The following is a 17,391-nucleotide window of genomic DNA, read 5'->3' on the forward strand; positions in this document are numbered from 1 at the left end:
AAAGAATGGCTCAAAGCTGGAAAAGGCTGAGCAGAGCCACCTGCATGGGTGGGAGTGCCTGGCTTGGTTGTGGCTCATATGGACGTGCCTGAGCTGTGCACATGGCCCTGGGCATGAGACATGACAATGGTTTGTAGCCCTGGAGATACCAGCGGGGTTGTGAGGCCTTCTGCAGGGCCTCGGGGTTGCATGGCATGCTCTGGGGCCATCCTTCTGTGCTCATGGTACTTCCAACCTGCTCCTCTGTGCTGTGGAGAGCGTTTGGCTTTGAGAGTTGGTGCCTGCCAGACTTGGCTACTTGAACTCCAGGCTAATGGCCAGCTGATGCTGGATGGGGGCTGTGGGCAGGGGCCAGGGGGGCTGATGGAGCAGGGTAGCAAAGAGGGCACTGTGTCCTGCAGTGTGGATGGAGAATCGTGTGAACACCAGGCCAGTCCTCCTCACAGGGTGGAGGCAGCCCCAGGACCTGCCCAAAGCAGCCCCAGGATCTGAAGGGAGGCATGGCAGCATTCGCAGGGACCTTGTGAAATCCGCTGTGAGCACAGCCCTGCTCAGCCTGGCCACAGGGGGCTGGGGCATGCCCGTTGCTGTCCTTGGGGCTGCCATTCCTCCCAGAAGCTGTTTCCCTTTTGCCCCACCGTGCTTGTGCGTGCGTGAGGGTGGCTGCTGGACATGATGCCTCTGTCTGCCCATTTAGGTTACGCTTCACTGCAGGACGAGCTGCTGTCCCCTGCCTCCCTGCATTACACACTGCCATCCCCGCTGCGTGCCGACCAGTACTGGAATGAGGTGGCCATCATGGATGCTATCCCCATGGCTGCCACTGAGCAGGATGCCCTGATGGAGATGTCCGACATGCAGGTGTGGTCCTCGGGGCTCACCCCCTCGCTGGTGACTGCTGAGGACTCCTCTCTGGAGTGCAGCAAGGCTGAGGACTCGGATGCCACGAGCGAAGGCCGCTTCCCAGGGCAGCTCCTAGCAGATGCTCATGGCCCAGACCACATGGGCTCTATGGACCTGGTTGAGGATGACACAGTGGACTCAGATGCCATGAATGGGCTGATTGACCTTCTAGAGCAGGAGGAGGGGCAGAGGCCAGAGGGGAAGATGCCATCTGGTGATCATCAACCAGGGACTGGGGAGCAGGACCCGGAGAGTGAAGTCTCTTTTGTTTCAGTTCAGGAGAAGGTGCAAACCAGGATCTTGACATCACCTACCTTTAGCCATGATGTGGAGAAGAGTGCAGACAGGTACTGCAGCCTGGGTGAGCGTGGCAGGGGAGCACAAGTGCTTTGCCAGCTACTGCCCTGTGCTGGGCCAGCTGCAATGATCTCCCTGCTTTGCTTGCTTCCCTGCTGCTCTCCAGCTCTGCAGCCCAGGCATCTGCAGTACACAGAACCATGGCTGGGCCTCACTCCTCTCTGCCAGTGCTCTGGAGGGCTCCTGGAAGAGACCCCCAGTCAGCCAGGCCCTGCATGGAGGTTGTACTTAGGAGAGCCAACCCTAACCTGGGCTGCCTCCTCCCACATGGTCACTACAGGACACAACACGAGCACACACACTGCTGCTCTCAGGGTGAAGAAAAAGGGGAGTTTGCTTTCTGACTCCAATATTTATAACTTTCCAAGAGTGACAGTGGATTGGAGGGTGACAGTGCCGCCTCTCCAATGACACTGGGCAAACCAACAGCCCATCAAATTTCTCCTCCTCCATAAAAGAATGCAAAACAATGAGTTGTTTACAGAAAGCGTGTGAGAAAGTTCATTACAAGAATGTAAACATCAGAAGCCTTAGAAAATCTTAAAAACTCAGGGTGACATCACATTTCCAGTGGCACTGGACTCATGAAATCCTTGGCAGCACCCAGAAATGCTCCACAACATTAGACCACATTAGAATTAGAGCTAGACCACACTAGACCACGAGAGCACAGCATGCTCTTGCCTCGGACCCTGGCCAAGCTGTGAGGCTGTGGGAGGGGCAGGGAGCATGGCATGGAGGTGGCCTGTGCCTTTCTGCATCTGTGCATCTTGTGCTGCTTCTGCTGGGCTCCCAGCAGCGCCAGTGGGGTGCAGGTGTGGTGCAGGTGTGCTTATGGGGTGCAGGTGTGTGCCTGTGGGCTGCAGGTGTGCCTGTGGGGTGCAGGTGTGGTGTAGGTGTGGTGCAGGTGTGCTTATGGGGTTGCAGGTGTGTGCCTGTAGAGTGCAGGTGTGGTGCAGGTGTGCCCATGGGGTGCATGTGTGGTGCAGGGGTGCCCATGGGGTGCAGGTGTGGTGCAGGTGTGGTGCAGGTGTGCCCATGGGGTGCAGGTGTGGTGCAGGTGTGATGCAGGTGTGCCCATGGGGTGCAGGTGTGGTGCAGGTGTGATGCAGGTGTGCCCATGGGGTGCAGGTGTGTCCAGGGGGTGCAGGTGTGTGCCTGTGTGGTGCAGATGTGCCCATGGGGTGCAGGTGTGATGCAGGTGTGCCCATGGGGTGCCCAGCAGTGCCTGTGGGGTGCAGGTGTGATGCAGGTGTGCCCATGGGGTGCAGGTGTGGTGCAGTGCAGGTGTGCCCGTGGGGTGCAGGTGTGGTGCAGGTGTGGTTCAGGTGTGGTGCAGGTGTGCCCAGGGGGTGCAGGTGTGGTGCAGTGCAGGTGTGCCCATGGGGTGCAGGTGTGGTTCAGGTGTGGTTCAGGTGTGGTTCAGGTGTGCCTGCCGGAGCTCGGCTGCTGCTCAGGGTGCAGCACTCCGTGCAAAGCTGACTGCCCCTCTCTCTCTCTGTCTCTCTCTCCCTATCCCTGTCCCTCTCTGGTGCCCAGGCTGAGGGACTGGAATGCAGAAGGCTCCTTTATCTCCTGCCTACAGGACCTGACAGCGGGCTCCTGGCAGGAGGGAGTCACCCGAAGGCTGCTCCCAACGCACACCACAGCCTCTGGGGCACAGGGCCAGCAGCAAGAGCAGGTCCTGGTGGCAGCCACGGAGCTGATGAGGGTCAGCTCTGCAGAGGACAGCGACTGGCAGCCCCAGCACCCCACAGGCGGCTGGCAGGAGGAGCCCCACAGCCGCTTCTTTGGGCAGGTGAGAGCAGGAGCAGGGGAGTCAGCCCTGCAGGAAGGTGTGACCCTATGGACAGCCTTTCCTGGAGCCTGCTGCAGGGCCTGTCAGGCAGACCAGGTGACAGCAGACCTCCTCAACTCCCCTGGCATACTTCCTGCCCTTTGGGGTGCCTCTCAGCCCAGAATAGCCCGCTGTGCTTGATACCTGAGCTCTTGCTCTCCATTTATAACCCAGTCACCCTCCCAGAGTTGTTCCTATTGAGTATCTGCCCTGGCTGGCAGCCCAACAGCCTGCTGGAGCCAGAAATAGAGTTGGTCTAGGGGCCAGGCTGGGTGGGGGGCTTGATGCCAGGGTCACACAGAGCCAGCAGGTACAAGGTGAGGGTGAGCACCTTTCCCCAGCCAAGGCACACACGGCCACGCTCGGAGGAGACTGCTCAGCCCTGCGTTACCTGAGTCAGGTGTGACTCCAATGACACCCCAAGGCTCTGGGCTTCAATTATCCTGTGAGCCGGGACTGCCCACCATAGTCAGGGGGACAGGCTGTTGGGAAGGGTGACAGAGGGACAGATCACTGCTCACTGCCTGGCCATGGCACAGGCTGTTGGATAAGGTGACAGAGAAGAGGGACAGATCTGTTTTACTCTCTGCTGTAGTCATGGGGACAGGCTGTTGGGCAGGGTGACAGAGGGACGGACCTGCCCTGCTCTCTGCCTGGCCATGGGCAGGGTGACAGAGAAGAGGGACAGATCTGTCCTGCTCCCCCTGGCCATGGCACAGGCTGTTGGAAAAGCTGACAGAGGGACAGATCTGTCCTGCTCACTGCCTAGACATGGCACAGGCTGTTGGGAAGGGTGACAGAGGGACAGATCTGTCCTGCTCCCCTTGGCCAGGGCACAGGCTGTTGGATAAGGTGACAGAGAAGAGGGACAGATCTGTCCTGCTCTCCTGGCCATGGGACAGGCTGTTGGAAAAGCTGACAGAGGGACAGCCCTGCCCTGCACTGCCTGGCCGGGTGACAGAGAACAGGGACAGATCTGTCCTGTGGCTGCCTGGCCGGGGCAGTCCCGGCCACATGACCGCACAGGACGCTCCACCTGCCCGCTCCCTTCTCGCCGCCCACCGCCGGCGGGGCTGCGGCTCCGGCAGCTCCCGGGAGCCGCGGGCAGGCGGCGGCGCGGCATGGCCGGGCTCTGACAGCGCGGCCGGGCACGATGTGGGCTTTCCTAGCCCAGCTGCTGATCGCTCTGGTGCTGCTGGCCTTCTTGCTGGTCAGCTGCCAGAACGTGATGCACATCGTCAGGGGCTCTGTGCGCTTCCTGCTCAAACACGCCCATCGGGAGCTGGACAAGGAGCTCGGGGAGAGCCAGGGGCTGGCGGATGATGAGGAGGCTCTCTCCGCCAGGGTCGTCCGCCGGCGAGTCCTGCTGAAGGTAACGAGAGCGGAGAGAGCAGCCCCGGGCAGATGCAGAGGAAAGCAGGGACGGGGCAGGGCAGGGAGGGATGCGGGTTCGTGTCAGGTGTGTTGTTCTGCCAGGTGAACCACAACCCTCACCGCCCTCACATGCCCTGATCTCCCCCCGTCCTGTTCCTGCAGGGGAATGAAGCCCTTCATCTGCCTGGGGAGCAGGTGACCGAGGAGCAGTTCACAGACGATCAAGGCAATATCATCACCAAGAAGGTGAGTGAGTGATCGGGGTGTGGGTAAGGGCACGCTGCAGCCTTTCCCTTCTCTCCCTTCCACTCTGCAGCCTTTCCCTTCTCCCTTCCAGCCTTTCCCTTCTCCCCTGCTCCCTCCAGCCTCTCCCTTCTCCCCTCCAGCCTCTCCCTTCTCCCCTGCACCCTGCAACCTTTCCCTTCTCCCTTCCAACCTTTCCCTTCTCCCCTGCTCCCTGCAGCCTTTCCCTTCTCCCCTGCTCCCTGCAGCCTTTCCCTTCTCCCCTGCTCCCTGCAGCCTTTCCCTTCTCCCCTGCACCCTGCAGCCTTTCCCTTCTCCCCTCCAGCCCTGCAGCCTTTCCCTTCTCCCCTCCAGCCTTTCCCTTCTCCCCTGCACCCTGCAGCCTTTCCCTTCTCCCCTGCACCCTGCAGCCTTTCCCTTCTCCCCTTCCAGCCTTTCCCTTCTCCCCTGCACCCTGCAGCCTTTCCCTTCTCCCCTTCCAGCCTTTCCCTTCTCCCCTGCACCCTGCAGCCTTTCCCTTCTCCCCTTCCAGCCTTTCCCTTCTCCCCTGCACCCTGCAGCCTTTCCCTTCTCCCCTTCCAGCCTTTCCCTTCTCCCCTGCTCCCTGCAGCCTTTCCCTTCTCCCTTCCAACCTTTCCCTTCTCCCCTCCAGCCCTGCAGCCTTTCCCTTCTCCCCTGCTCCCTGCAGCCTTTCCCTTCTCCCCTCCAGCCTTTCCCTTCTCCCCTGCACCCTGCAGCCCATGTAGGGCATTGCTGTGCCGCTGTCTTGGGTTACACTCACGGCATTTCTCCAGCTCACAGCCGCGGGCTGGGTGCGCAGGGACTCGCGGTGCCCTGGGGCTGGCTGTGACACGCAGCTCTGTGGGTCCCCGCAGATTATCCGGAAGGTGGTGCGCCAGCTGGGCCCTGGTGACATGGGTGACAGGCAGGAGCAGGAGGAGCTGATCCTGGAGGGCTCCCTGCAGGAGCCCCAAGACCTGGAGGCTGAGGATGATCACTTCATGAAATACTCCATCTTGCACCGGGATGGTCTGGGTGCCAAGGTACAGTGTGGCTCATAGCCCTGGGTTTCTGCTGGACTCTCATCCTCTGTCCTTCCTTCTGCCCCGCACTCCTCTCCTGTTTCCCCTCTAAGATTTCCAAAGCAAATCGTGCCCTCTGCGCCAGTTCTTCTTGCTTGGTGTTTTCTGCCTGCCAACTGACTCTACCTTTCCCTTTCCTGTCCTTTTCTCTGTGTCTGTCTGTCCACCCGGGTGATGTCCTGCTCCCTGCCCCTTCGGCTCCCTCAGGAGGAGATGCGAGTGCGCGTCCCGAAACCAGAGGTCTCTGGGGGCAGGATGGGGGCTCAGATAGTGAAACGAGCCAGCCTGAAAAGGGGGAAGCAGTGACCCCTCAAATGGCCTCTTTTTTGAGGTAACCCTGCCTTTGCTCTTCCTTCTGTCCTGGCTGCCTGCACTGAGCTGCTGGTCATGCACATTCTCCTGGGGGAAGTGTGGTGGGGCAGTGCCAGCTCCTGGGGGCACTGAGGGTTTGCTGTGCTGCAGAAAACGACTGAGGGTGGGCAGCGGTGTGGCCCTGCTGATGCTCCTGGGTGCTGTGGGCACAGGGTGCCCTGGTCTGCAGTGATGCTGCAGCCAGCTGTGTGCACAGCACCCCCCTGCAGCCACAGTGCCAAGGGCTGCTCCTGCAGTGACAGCACCTGGCGTGCTCAGGGGTGTCACTGCAGGAGTGGCTGGGGGTCCCCAGTGACCTGGGCTACAGACAGAGGGATGGTCTTTGTCCAAGTCACTCCAGGGACTGGATTGCATTTGCATGGGGTCTGAGCAGAACTGCCCCCTTCATGCATGGGCACTGACTGTGCAGCCTTGTGGCAGATGAGACCAGCCCTTGGAGCTGGTGCCTCAGAGTGCCCCTTCCCAAGGGGGGCAGCTGAGCCCTGGCAGAGCTGGGGGTGAGATGCAGGGTGGGTTCTGTGGGGCTGTGGCTGCTCCCTGTGCTCACAGCACTGCTGTGGGACGTGCAGCTGCTCCCTGTACTCACAGCACTGCTGTGGGATGTGCAGCTGCTCCCTGTGCTCACAGCATTGCTGTGGGACGTGCAGCTGCTCCCTGTGCTCACAGCATTGCTGTGGGATGTGCAGCTGCTCCCTGTGCTCACAGCATTGCTGTGGGATGTGCAGCTGAGCCCTGTGCTCACAGCATTGCTGTGGGGCTGTGGCTGCTCCCTGTGCTCACAGCATTGCTGTGGGACGTGCAGCTGCTCCCTGTGCTCACAGCACTGCTGTGGGATGTGCAGCTGCTCCCTGTGCTCACAGCACTGCTGTGGGATGTGCAGCTGCTCCCTGTGCTCACAGCACTGCTGTGGGATGTGCAGCTGCTCCCTGTGCTCACAGCACTGCTGTGGGATGTGGCTGCTCCCTGTGCTCACAGCACTGCTGTGGGATGTGCAGCTGCTCCCTGTGCTCACAGCACTGCTGTGGGATGTGCAGCTCCTCCCTGTGCTCCCAGCACTGCTGTGGGATGTGCAGCTGCTCCCTCTGGTCACAGCATTGCTGTGGGACATGCTGCCTCTGCCAGCCATGCAGAGGAGAGCACTGAGTCTGCTGAAGGCAGGATGGGGCAGGCCTTGGCAGGGTGCTGCAGGAGTGGCAAGTGCAGAATGTGACACCTGTAGGGGCTGACAACAGGGCACCCACCTTTGACCGAGGACATTTCTTCCATTGATCCTCACTGAGCTCAGAATGACCCCTGAAGCCTTGTGCATTCCCTGATGCCCCTGTGGAGTGGGACTAGGCCAGGTTGAAGGCAGGGTGCTTGGCACAGCACATTCGAGCCGAGCTGCACCATTTTTCTCTGCATACTCACTGCTGGGCTGGCAGTGCAGCACTGGGGGAAGCTGTTGCATGGTGCTCCCCAGCTGCCCTGCCCTGCATCCTGGCAGGAGTGGGGGCCGTTGGTCCTCTGGCCTCTGTTGTACATGCACGACTGGCTCTGTCCTCCCTCTCCCTTCTCCCTCCACTCTCTTAGTGAGCTCTCTGTGGGTGTATGAAAGTCAAGAGCCTTATGCTTGTTCATGCAGGCTCTGTCCCCCCTGCCTGCCCCACTCCCCAGACACTCCCTGGCTCTGCTGGCTCTGGGGCCCTGCTCCTGTCTCTTTGCTTTTGCAGTTTTCCACCGTGTGAAAGTGGCCCTGGGTGTGCACTGGGGAAGGTTTTCCTCACTGCTGGGAGAGTGGGGTGTACCTGAAGGCTCAGGGCTGGCCTCCTCCATCCCAGGTCTTAGAGCAGCCCTCCCAGCTCCCTCCCAGTGCCACGCTGGTGCAGCTCAGCTGCTGCTTGCTGCTCTGAGCAGACGGGGCAGCACCATCAGTGCCACCCATGTCACTGATCCTGGCTCCAGGCCTGCCACTTAATGGTGCTCTGTCACTGTCTGAAAATCCCCCAAAACTTGCCTTGTGGTTGCATGGGTGCATGTGGGACAAGCACAGTGGACAGAAGGGGCTTCCCAGCCCTCACCATTAACCCTGGATGTGCCACCACAGATCCCTGGTAACCCCATTTCTGTGTCTCTCTCTCCAGGATCACACCTCAACACCAAACCACTGAACTTCACCCACGTTCTGACACATACCTGAGGAGAGAGGAGAGGAGAGCAGAGAGTGGAGGGGAGCAGGGCTGGCTGTACATGTTTCTATAGGCTAATGGCATGATTCCTGTATGAGATATACTTACCCTCCTATCCGCATGACTGACTGACTGCAAGACGCATGAGCTACAGTACTTCAAACAGATGAGGGGCCTCCATCCTTGCCCCAGAGACAGCACCACACACCAGGGGCGTGCTCTCAGCTCCCTGGGGAGGCAAGAGCTGGAGCAGAAGAAAAGGAGAGGGAAGGAGATTGCACCTCCATGTGTAGATGCATCCCCAGGTGTGAGCTCCAGCTGCAGGAGGAAAGCTGGGACAGCATGGCCCAGCTCAGCGTGGAAGGAGAGGTGCTTGGCCCCCCCTGCAAATGCCTGTGCTGCCTCTGCTGGACTTGCTTCTCATCCCTCCCTGTGAGTGTTGGGCTTTGGGGAGGGCAGCAGTGGCCGGAGGGTGCAAGGGGAGGCCGCAGGGAGCACGGCTGCCCTGGGCAGAGGGGCTGGTGCAGGGCTGCCCTTCCTCTCCCCAGCACGTGCAAAGTCTCCCATCAGGGCAGAGCACTGAGCTCGTTGCTTCTGTTGAAAGTGTAAACTGTACAGCAATCAGCCTTGTGTATATGAACCAATAAATACTATGCAAACCCCTAGGGACACTCTAGCAGTATGTACAAAGCACTGACAGCTCTGCTCTCATATACCTCTTCAGGCTGCAGGGTGGGCAAAGCCTTTGGAATACGTGACCAGGAAGGCTGTGGGAGTGAGAGGGCAGCAGCCCTGCCCCTGTCCTGTGCCCCTCTGCCTGAGCCTGGCCCCTTCCTGGCCTGAAGAGGGGGGGACTAGAGGTGCAGTCCCAGGCTCCAGCCCCAGTTTGTGCTGGCTCCAGCTGGGTTGAAGCTGTAGAGCTGCGCTGAGGTGCTCGGGGCCCAGGGAGGATGTGCAGAGAGAGAGAGCAGGAGGTGCTTGTGCCACAACGTGGGGTTGTGCCTAGCTCTACTCAGCACAATATCTGCTCAGGAGATGAGCCAGGAGCTAGCAATAGCCAGCAGCTGTGCAATATGCACCCCAGGCAAGGGCTTTGCAGGGACCCTGGCCTCCCTGCAAGGGGGGTGAACAGCCCTGGATACTGACTCTCCCGGGACCAAACCCAGAGCCACGGGAGCTGCTGCTGCCCCGGTGGCTGCATTTTCTCCAGGTGGAATCTGCCTGAGCCCTGGGCGCTGGGGCAGCCTCCAGGCTGCTCTAGCAGCAGGAGAGCTGTGCTGGGCAGAGCTGCCCAGGCAGCTCAGAGCTGGGCAGGACATTGACCCTCTTGTAATACTTGAGCCCAGGAGAGCAGGGAGAAGGTAGTGGCACTTGGTCCCAGGTCCCTGACCCTGTCCTTGACCCAGCTGATGTGGGGACCTGGCCCTTTGTAGCACAGTGATGTGGGGACCCCCTGCTCTTTCTCCTGGAAGTGGCCACGGCCCTGCTTTGCAGAGTCTGAGATTGTTCTCTGTGGCCAGGTGCAGAACAAGCGCCCCTCCAGCTTCAGGCTCCGTGCTGGTGGCCTTGGCAGGGCAGCCCTGCCTTTCAGTGGGTGCACATCTGCTGGGAGAGCCCCTGGCTGCCCTGAAAGCCTCGCTGCAGCGAAGCCACTGACCCAGCTTAGCCTCGGAGAGCAAAGCAGTCCCCTCCCCGCCCCAAAGCTGAGCCATACAGGCACAGACTCTCCATCCATCACCCTTGCTGCGTACAATAACCTCCCTAGACCCACTGCAACAGCTGACTCCGTAGCATCACCCTAGAGTTGTGTGTGGGTCCAGTGCTTTGGCCTTGTGTATGCCGTAGGGAATGTGCTGTGCTGCAACCGTGCCAGGCACCTGCAGTGACATTGCTTTGCGCTCAGATTGCTTGTAGGGCTGGTAGGGGGAGGCTGCACCCGACATTGAGCCTAGAGAATGCTGCAGTCTGCACACTAGAAGCTTTTTAGAAGTTTTAAAGATTACTTTTATTTTCTTTTTTTAATTGTTATGGAAACAAGCCTTTTGGATCTCCCTGTCTTAGGCCCCTGATGTATAGATCATTTCCCTGTACACCAGCTATCAGAATATGAATTAATAAATAAATCAACACAAACAGTGTCTCGTCTCTGCTTTTCCAAAGGTGGGGATGATGGAGAGCCCGGGGCCGGGTCCCCTCTTGCCGGGAGGGCGGGGGCGGCCGCGTCTCTGCCGTTCCTGGAGCAGCTGAAGGGAGCAGGAGCCCCCGAGGGGCTGCGCCGGCCTCTCCCGGGGTGGGCGAGCAGGGAAGCGTCCGCGCCGCCCCGGCGGGGGCTGGCCCGGGGGCCGCGGCGCTGCTGAGACCGCACCGGAGAGCACCGGCCCGCCCGGCGCTGTCCAGGGTCCGCGCCGCCCCGCGCTCCGGTCCTGTTTGCCACCCATCCCTTCCCATCCCAACCCATTCCGTGTCCTGACCCGTCCCATCCCGACCCATTCCCGTGTCCTGTCCCGTCCCATCCCATCCCATCCCATCCCATCCCTTCCCGTCCCATCCCACCTATCCCGACCCATTCCCGTATCGTGTCGTGTCCTGTCCCGTCCCATCCCATCCATCCCGACCTATTCCTGTGTCGTGTTGTGCTCCGTGTCCCATGTCCCGTGTCCCGTGTTTCGTGTCCTGTCCCGTCCCATCCCATGGATCCCATCCCATCCCAACCCATTCCCGCGTCCCGTGTCCCATATCCCGTCTCCCATGTCCCATCTCCCGTGTCCCGTGTCCCGTGTCCCATATCCCATGTCCCGTGTCCCATATCCCATGTCCCATGTCCCATATCCCGTGTCCCATGTCCCGTGTCCCGTGTCCCATATCCCGTGTCCCGTGTCCCATATCCCGTGTCCCATGTCCTGTGTCCCCTGTCCCCTGTCCCGTGTCCCGTCCCCGCCGCCGCCGCTGTTCAAAGCCCCATTTGTCTGGTCCGCACCAATCAGGCGCTGCCGCCCAGGCTCAGCCAATGGGAGGCGCGGCCGCCGAGTCCTGGCCAATGGGCGCGCCGCCCGCAGCCGCGCGGCCAATGGGAGCGCGTTATTCTAATGGACCCCGTCTTTATCAGAGAAATGTTGGCGCTGCCCGAGCCCAAGTTGAGGGGCCGGGGCCGGAGCCCCCCGAGGTCACCGGGAGCATCCCGGGACCGCCGTGCCAGCCTCACCCCCGGCCAGCGCGGACCCCGGGGCTCTGCACAGCCCCCGGGCCGCCGGTAATGGGCCAGCCGTCGCACCTCCGGGCTTGCGGGCTCTGAGTGCCGCCTCGGTGCTGGAGCCATGGATGCCAACCTGCCGGGCACCTTTCTGCTCAACGGCCCCTCGCTGGGCCCCTTCCCCGAGGCCAAGGCGCCCGTTTGCCAGTATTCAGTGCAGAGCTCCTTCTACAAGCTGGGACCCCCCGGGCTGGGTGCCCAGCTGGCTGCTGGCACCCCCCACGGCATCTCCGACATCCTCGGCCGGCCCGCGGCGGCGCCGAACGGCAGCATCCTCCCCGGGTACCCGCACGCGGGCGGATTTAACGGACTGAGCTCGCCGGGCGTCTATTACGGGCCCCAGGTGGGCGCCCTCCCCAAGGCCGGTGGCGAGTACCTGCCGCGGGGCCGGAGCTGCTGGGCGGAGGCGGCCCCGGAGTGGCGGGGGGGCCGGCAGTGCGGCGGCCGTAAGTACGGGGGGCTCGGAGCGGCTGCTGGGGCCGGGTGGGTGCGTGGGGATGGGCGCCGTGAGGCTACAAACGGACCGCAACAGGGCAAGGGCATGGGCCAGGCTGTGTCTGTTCCATTGCCCTGCATGAGGTTGGCCAGCGGGCAGCGGGAAGGAGCCCAGCGCTGGAGATGCTGGACCTCAAATGGTCACAGAACTTTTTGGCTCTAATGATAAATACTGGCCACTTTCACACAGTGGAAAACTGTGAAAGCAAAGAGACAGGAGCGGTGCCCCAGAGCCAGCAGAGCCAGGGAGTGTCTGGGGAGTGGGGCAGGCAGGGGGGGACAGAGCCTGCATGAACAAGCATAAGGCTCTTGACTTTCATACACCCACAGAGAGCTCACTGGGAGAGGGAGGACAGAGCCAGTCGTGCACGTACAACAGAGGCCAGAGGACCAACGGCCCCCACTCCTGCCAGGATTTGTCATTAGAGCCAATTCTTTGCACCCAGGCAGCCACAGCGGGCAAGGACAGGCAGAGCGCTCTGACTCACAAGATCTCCCTGGCTCTCAGGCAGCCTCAATGGGGGCCAGTGCCTGGGTAGTTCATGGCAGAGATAGGCAGGACCAGGAGCCCCAGGCTGGCAGCACTGGTGGAGAGCTGTCAGGAGGAATTGCAGGGCATATTGCTGCTGTCCCACAGGGTAGGTGGGACGGGTGCATCTGCTGTCCCGTGGGAAGCCTCAGGAGGCTGCGAGCAGCTGTTCAGAACCTGCAGCTCTGGTCCCCTTCCCCCCTTTGCAGGTGATGATTTTGGAGCAGTGGGTTAGGCAGCTACGAGCCAATGACCAGCTCTGGCTGTCATCTGTCCTGCATCCTGCAAGGTGTGGGACATGGGGGCACAGTGTTCCCACTGCTGCATGGCTCTGGGGTCAAGCACTGCTGATAGCAACCCTTACCCTCCCAGCAGAACCACTTAGCACTGTCCTTGACCAGGAGGTGCCTATCCCACCCCTGTGGGACCTCCACAGTGGGCAGCTCAGCCCTCCTGGGACAGGGCTGAAGCCCTGAAGCGGGAATAAAGTTTTAATTTGGAGAGGAGCAGGTGTGGAGGGACTGTTTGGTCACTGAGGGCTGGTGAGTGCAGACAGAGAGCTGTCCAGAGTCGTGGGCTGCCCAGAGCTCACCCTCTTGTCTCTTCCTGTCCCATAGCCCCTGCTCACTTGGCTGACAGCATCCACAAGAAGAAGCACACGCGCCCAACCTTCACAGGACACCAGATCTTTGCTCTGGAGAAGACGTTTGAGCAGACCAAGTACCTGGCAGGTCCGGAGAGAGCACGGCTGGCCTATTCCCTGGGCATGACCGAGTCCCAGGTGAAGGTGAGTATGGCTTCCTGCGTGGCACGGGGCGTGCAGCATGCTGGCTGCTAACTGAGCTGGGGCACCAGGTCTGGTTCCAGAACCGACGGACCAAATGGAGGAAGAAGAGTGCCCTGGAGCCCTCCTCATCCTCGCAGCGGGCGGGGGGCTCTGGCGGAGAGCGGGCGGCCTCCGAGACCGAGGACGATGAGTACAACAAACCCCTGGACCCAGACTCGGATGACGAGAAGATCCGGCTGCTGCTGAGGAAGCACCGTGCAGCCTTCTCAATGCTGGGCTTGGGCACTCACAGCGGCTGAGCAGGGGCACAGCCTGCCCCTCTGACCCCCCTGAGCAGCAGAGACCCTGCCTGGCTGCTGGCATGGGCTGGCTGAAGCTGCACGGGGAGCACGGCTCACAGGGCTGGGAGCAGCACTCTGGTAGTGTCAGGTGCAGCTGTGCCATCCTGCACGGCTTTTATTGATGAAATAAAGGTCCCAGTCAAGTCCCAGCACTTGTTTCGTGGGCATGTGGTCCAGGGTGGCCTTGTGAGGCTGGGCTAGAGAAGGGTTGGGGATAGGATGGATGGGGCAGGGTCTGCATGCCAGGCAGGGTGGTGCTGCATGTGGGACAGGAAATGCCCAGAGAAGCAGGGGAGCCCTGGAGATTTTCCCAGGGTTTTCTCTGGTTTGGGTGTGTACCAGCAGCAAGAGCTGCTGGTTCAAAAGTCACTCACTGGGGCCTCTTATTGGAAGCTCTTAGCAGCAAATAAATATCATTTATCTTAACAGTGTGAGTGAGAGCCCATTCACCTGTCGGGGCTGCAGGATTGATGTGGCATCAATAGCCCCAGTGTGTTTGCCTGCCAACCTGTTGGGTCCCCCCCTGCTCTGTGCTGCACAGGGGGCTGCACACACAGATATTTGTGTGCACCTGGCTCTGCACACCCCCTGTTCTGGCTCACCAGTGGCATGCCAGCTGTGGGTGCCAGCTGTGGGTGCCAGCTGTGGGTGCCAGCTGCCCCTACCTGCTCAGGACACCAAAGGAGCTCCAGCTGGCACAGACACAGCGCTGAAGGCTGGGCAAGCTTGGCAGTTGTTCAGCCAAGAGCCAGCTAAGTGCCAGCCAGGTGTGAGCAAACACGTGGGCTGTGTCTTGGAAGGAAATCGATAGCAGATAAGGTGCTGCCGGCCCACCAGGCACTGATAGCAGCATGGCAGAGGCACAGGAAGGGGCTGGAGTGGGGCTGGGGAAGGGCTGCCCCTCCCTGAGGCTGCAGGCAGCACCTGCAATGTGGCTGAGTCCACACTTGGGCCACTGGGACCTTTCAGTGGCCCAGGCACCAGCCTTGTGTGGGGCTGCAGGTCATTGCTGTGCAGCCTGCCAAGGCCCACGCTTGGCTTAAAGCCCTCTTGAATCTCTCACTGGGCTCTGGGCACTTTGCAAGGAGACCTGAGTGCTTGGTGCCACTTTTCCAGAGCTTAGGGGATGGCTGTCCCTGCACAGGTCCCTGTCCAGCCCCTGCAGGGAGCATGGGGTTTGTAGTGCTCCCCTCTCAGCCATGGGACAGATGCTGGGCCAGGACAGAGCTGATGGAGCCTTTGGGCTGGCAGGGATCTCCCAGGGGAGCACGGTGGCAGTGCCACCAGGAAGGGACACATCGCTCTGTGGACAGAGCCAGCGCTGGGCAGGAGCAGGTTCCACATGGTGGGAGAAGTGAGGGGCTGCTGGTGGGATATTTTTTTAACATTTTCTAAGCTGCCCAGCTTGGCTGACAATTTTTAATGTACTAACTGCCTGGTCCAGTGAGCTGATTAATTGGTGCTGTGGAGATCAATACAAAACAGAAAATTAAAACAATTTTAAAGTGATTAAGTAGTTTAACACCTGTCTGATGCCACGTCAGGGCTGGGAGACAAATAAAGCAGGTGGCAAAGGGCCTGCTGTAGCCAGGGAGAGTGACAAATGGCTGCTGCAGCCTGGCTGCCCTGTGCATCCCCACATTGAGACAGGACCCCAAAGAGTGCTGATCCACGCAGGGACCAGCCTGGCAGGCAGGACTGCCCCTTCTCCTTGCGCTGCCCGCTTTGAGCGCTCGCTGCTGCAGCAGAGCTGTGCCCCTCAGTGCTGGCAGAGCCAGCAGCAGCAGCTCTGCCCAGGCTGGCCCCGGTGCCAGGCAGCCTCAGGCTGCGTGGGCAGAGCCAGGAGCCACGCAGGGGGTGCAGCACAAGGCAGGCCAGGCTGGCAGGCAGATGGATGGCAGCTCCGCTTCAATTCCGCATCCCTTTTCTCCCAGACAAACCCCGTCGGATTTTCATAAATCAAAGCGCCACACTGTTTAATAAAAATTTATTGACTTACAAGTGATTATTTATCAAAAGGCCATTAATAGCAGCTCCGGGAATGATGTGCTACTGGGTGGTGCGTGGAGACTAATAGCAAATCAATGCCAGCATCCGGGCAGAATGCATATGAGGGCTCCTGGCCCCAGTGGGGTGCACGGCTGCTGCAGCCAGAGCCAGCAGCCCCTACCCCGTGGGCCACCCAGTGCTCCCCCCTTGGTTATTTATGGCTTACAAATGAAATGATCGATACTTTTAATCTAGAGCTAAATTTATTAACTTTCTCATCGGAGAGAGACATATTGACTGGGGGCATGGGGTGGGAGAGCCAAGGAAAGATGGATGTGTGCCTCCTAACCTGTCCAGCCAGCTCCTTGCCTGCTGTGGAGTGTCCTGAATGCTGCTGGGGACTGTCCCCAAGCACAGCAGGGTGGCTGGATGTCCTGCAAAGCTGAGGAGGGCTCTGCAGATTGCTGTGGCATCAGGCACAGGGCACCCAGCTGCAGGCAGATTTGTGGGCACCTGCAGCTGGATCCAAGTGCCCGAGGACATGGCAAGGGCTGAGCACCTGAAGGAAATGTCCATGGCACCCCCAGAGAGGAGAGCTCTGGGGACACAGCCTTTGACAGGGCTCAGGAGGGGCTGCTGAACGGGGAGGAGAGCCTGGCAGCAGTGGCCCTGTCGCCAGCTGCAGCCATCCACAGCACACAGTGAGCACAGCACTGCCTCAGCAACCCACAACTCACTGCAGCTCCCCCCAGGGCTCCCCACACCACAGCAAGGTGCAGGGCTCTTCATCCAAATGGGCCCTGAGCTGGCAGCCAGAGCAGCAAAGTTCCGTCAGGTATATAAAAAAGTTGAAAATTCAGATTTAAGGCCACTTACACAGAGCAGCTGTCCTCACCTGGCATAGCAGATGCCCTTCCCAACAAACACTCAAGGTACAAAGGAGGCACTTGGGTAACTGCCTTCTCCAGAGCACTAGGAAATGCAAGCAGGCTTCAGCAGGTAGCAGTGAAACAGCTCTTGCTTGTAAGAGCAGAGAACCCAGTGTAAGTGCTCAGGTTTGTAGGAATGTAAGGAAAAGGGGAAAGTACATGGGAGAAATGCTCAAATGCAAGTTGTTTTACCAAATAATTTACATGCAGAGCAAAAAGGGCCAGAAGATTTCAGGTCTCGTGTGTGCATGACAAAGTCAGATGCCACCGTTTCCCTCAGGAGACATCTGAAAAGGGATTTGCTGCCCCAGCCAGGAAGTCTTGGGCTCTCCTACACACTCCAGGCTCCTACTATAGCACGTTCAGATTCCTCAGGAGCCCCACCTGCCACTCCAGTGACACCTGGCACCCCACAGCCCCAGGGGACAGAGGGAGATTTCCAAGGAGTCTGATCCTTACTGCACCAGGAGCAGTGGAGAGGCTGTTACTGACACTGCAGAAGCAACAGTCTGGGTCAAGCTGACAGGAAGGTGGCAAAAGAAGAAGATTTCTCCTGGAAGTGGATCTGAAAATGGCCTGAGAGGCACATTCTGCTCCTAGGGGGTTTATGCCTCACACATGAGTGGGACAGGCTGATGAGGATTCCCTTGGTTGTCAAAGCAGCCACTTTCAGCCCAGCTCAGCAGCTTTTGTGTTGTGAGAGACTTGTGACTGACACACATGCACATCACACCA

General features: G+C 60.0%; 1 protein-coding gene and 1 long non-coding RNA gene across 12 annotated transcripts in view; both read left to right on the top strand.

Annotated features, from left to right (window-relative positions):
- The window catches only part of ANK1 (ankyrin 1), a 73,401-nt gene extending 59,808 nt beyond the window's left edge, over positions 1-13,593 (top strand). The window contains exons 39-44 of one of the 11 annotated variants that reach the window (XM_071454745.1): positions 698-1,250; positions 2,800-3,058; positions 4,634-4,717; positions 5,509-5,757; positions 6,004-6,127; positions 8,292-10,469. In XM_071454745.1, coding sequence (XP_071310846.1) covers positions 698-1,250; positions 2,800-3,058; positions 4,634-4,717; positions 5,509-5,757; positions 6,004-6,102 — 1,244 coding nt within the window. In that variant the 3' untranslated portion in view covers positions 6,103-6,127; positions 8,292-10,469. The other 10 variants (XM_071454747.1, XM_071454750.1, XM_071454748.1 and 7 more) reach the window with 10 other exon arrangements.
- Positions 1,257-2,792, top strand: LOC139603819 (uncharacterized). Its single transcript, XR_011683814.1, has 3 exons — positions 1,257-2,145; positions 2,188-2,219; positions 2,250-2,792. It is a non-coding gene; the product is annotated as an uncharacterized lncRNA (long non-coding RNA).
- Positions 13,594-17,391: the final 3,798 nt, after the last annotated feature.

The sequence above is a fragment of the Agelaius tricolor genome, unplaced genomic scaffold, assembly GCF_023055355.1.
Source record: "Agelaius tricolor isolate 1412-34295 unplaced genomic scaffold, bAgeTri1.0.p SCAF_41, whole genome shotgun sequence".
In the NCBI taxonomy this organism is placed as follows: domain Eukaryota; kingdom Metazoa; phylum Chordata; class Aves; order Passeriformes; family Icteridae; genus Agelaius; species Agelaius tricolor.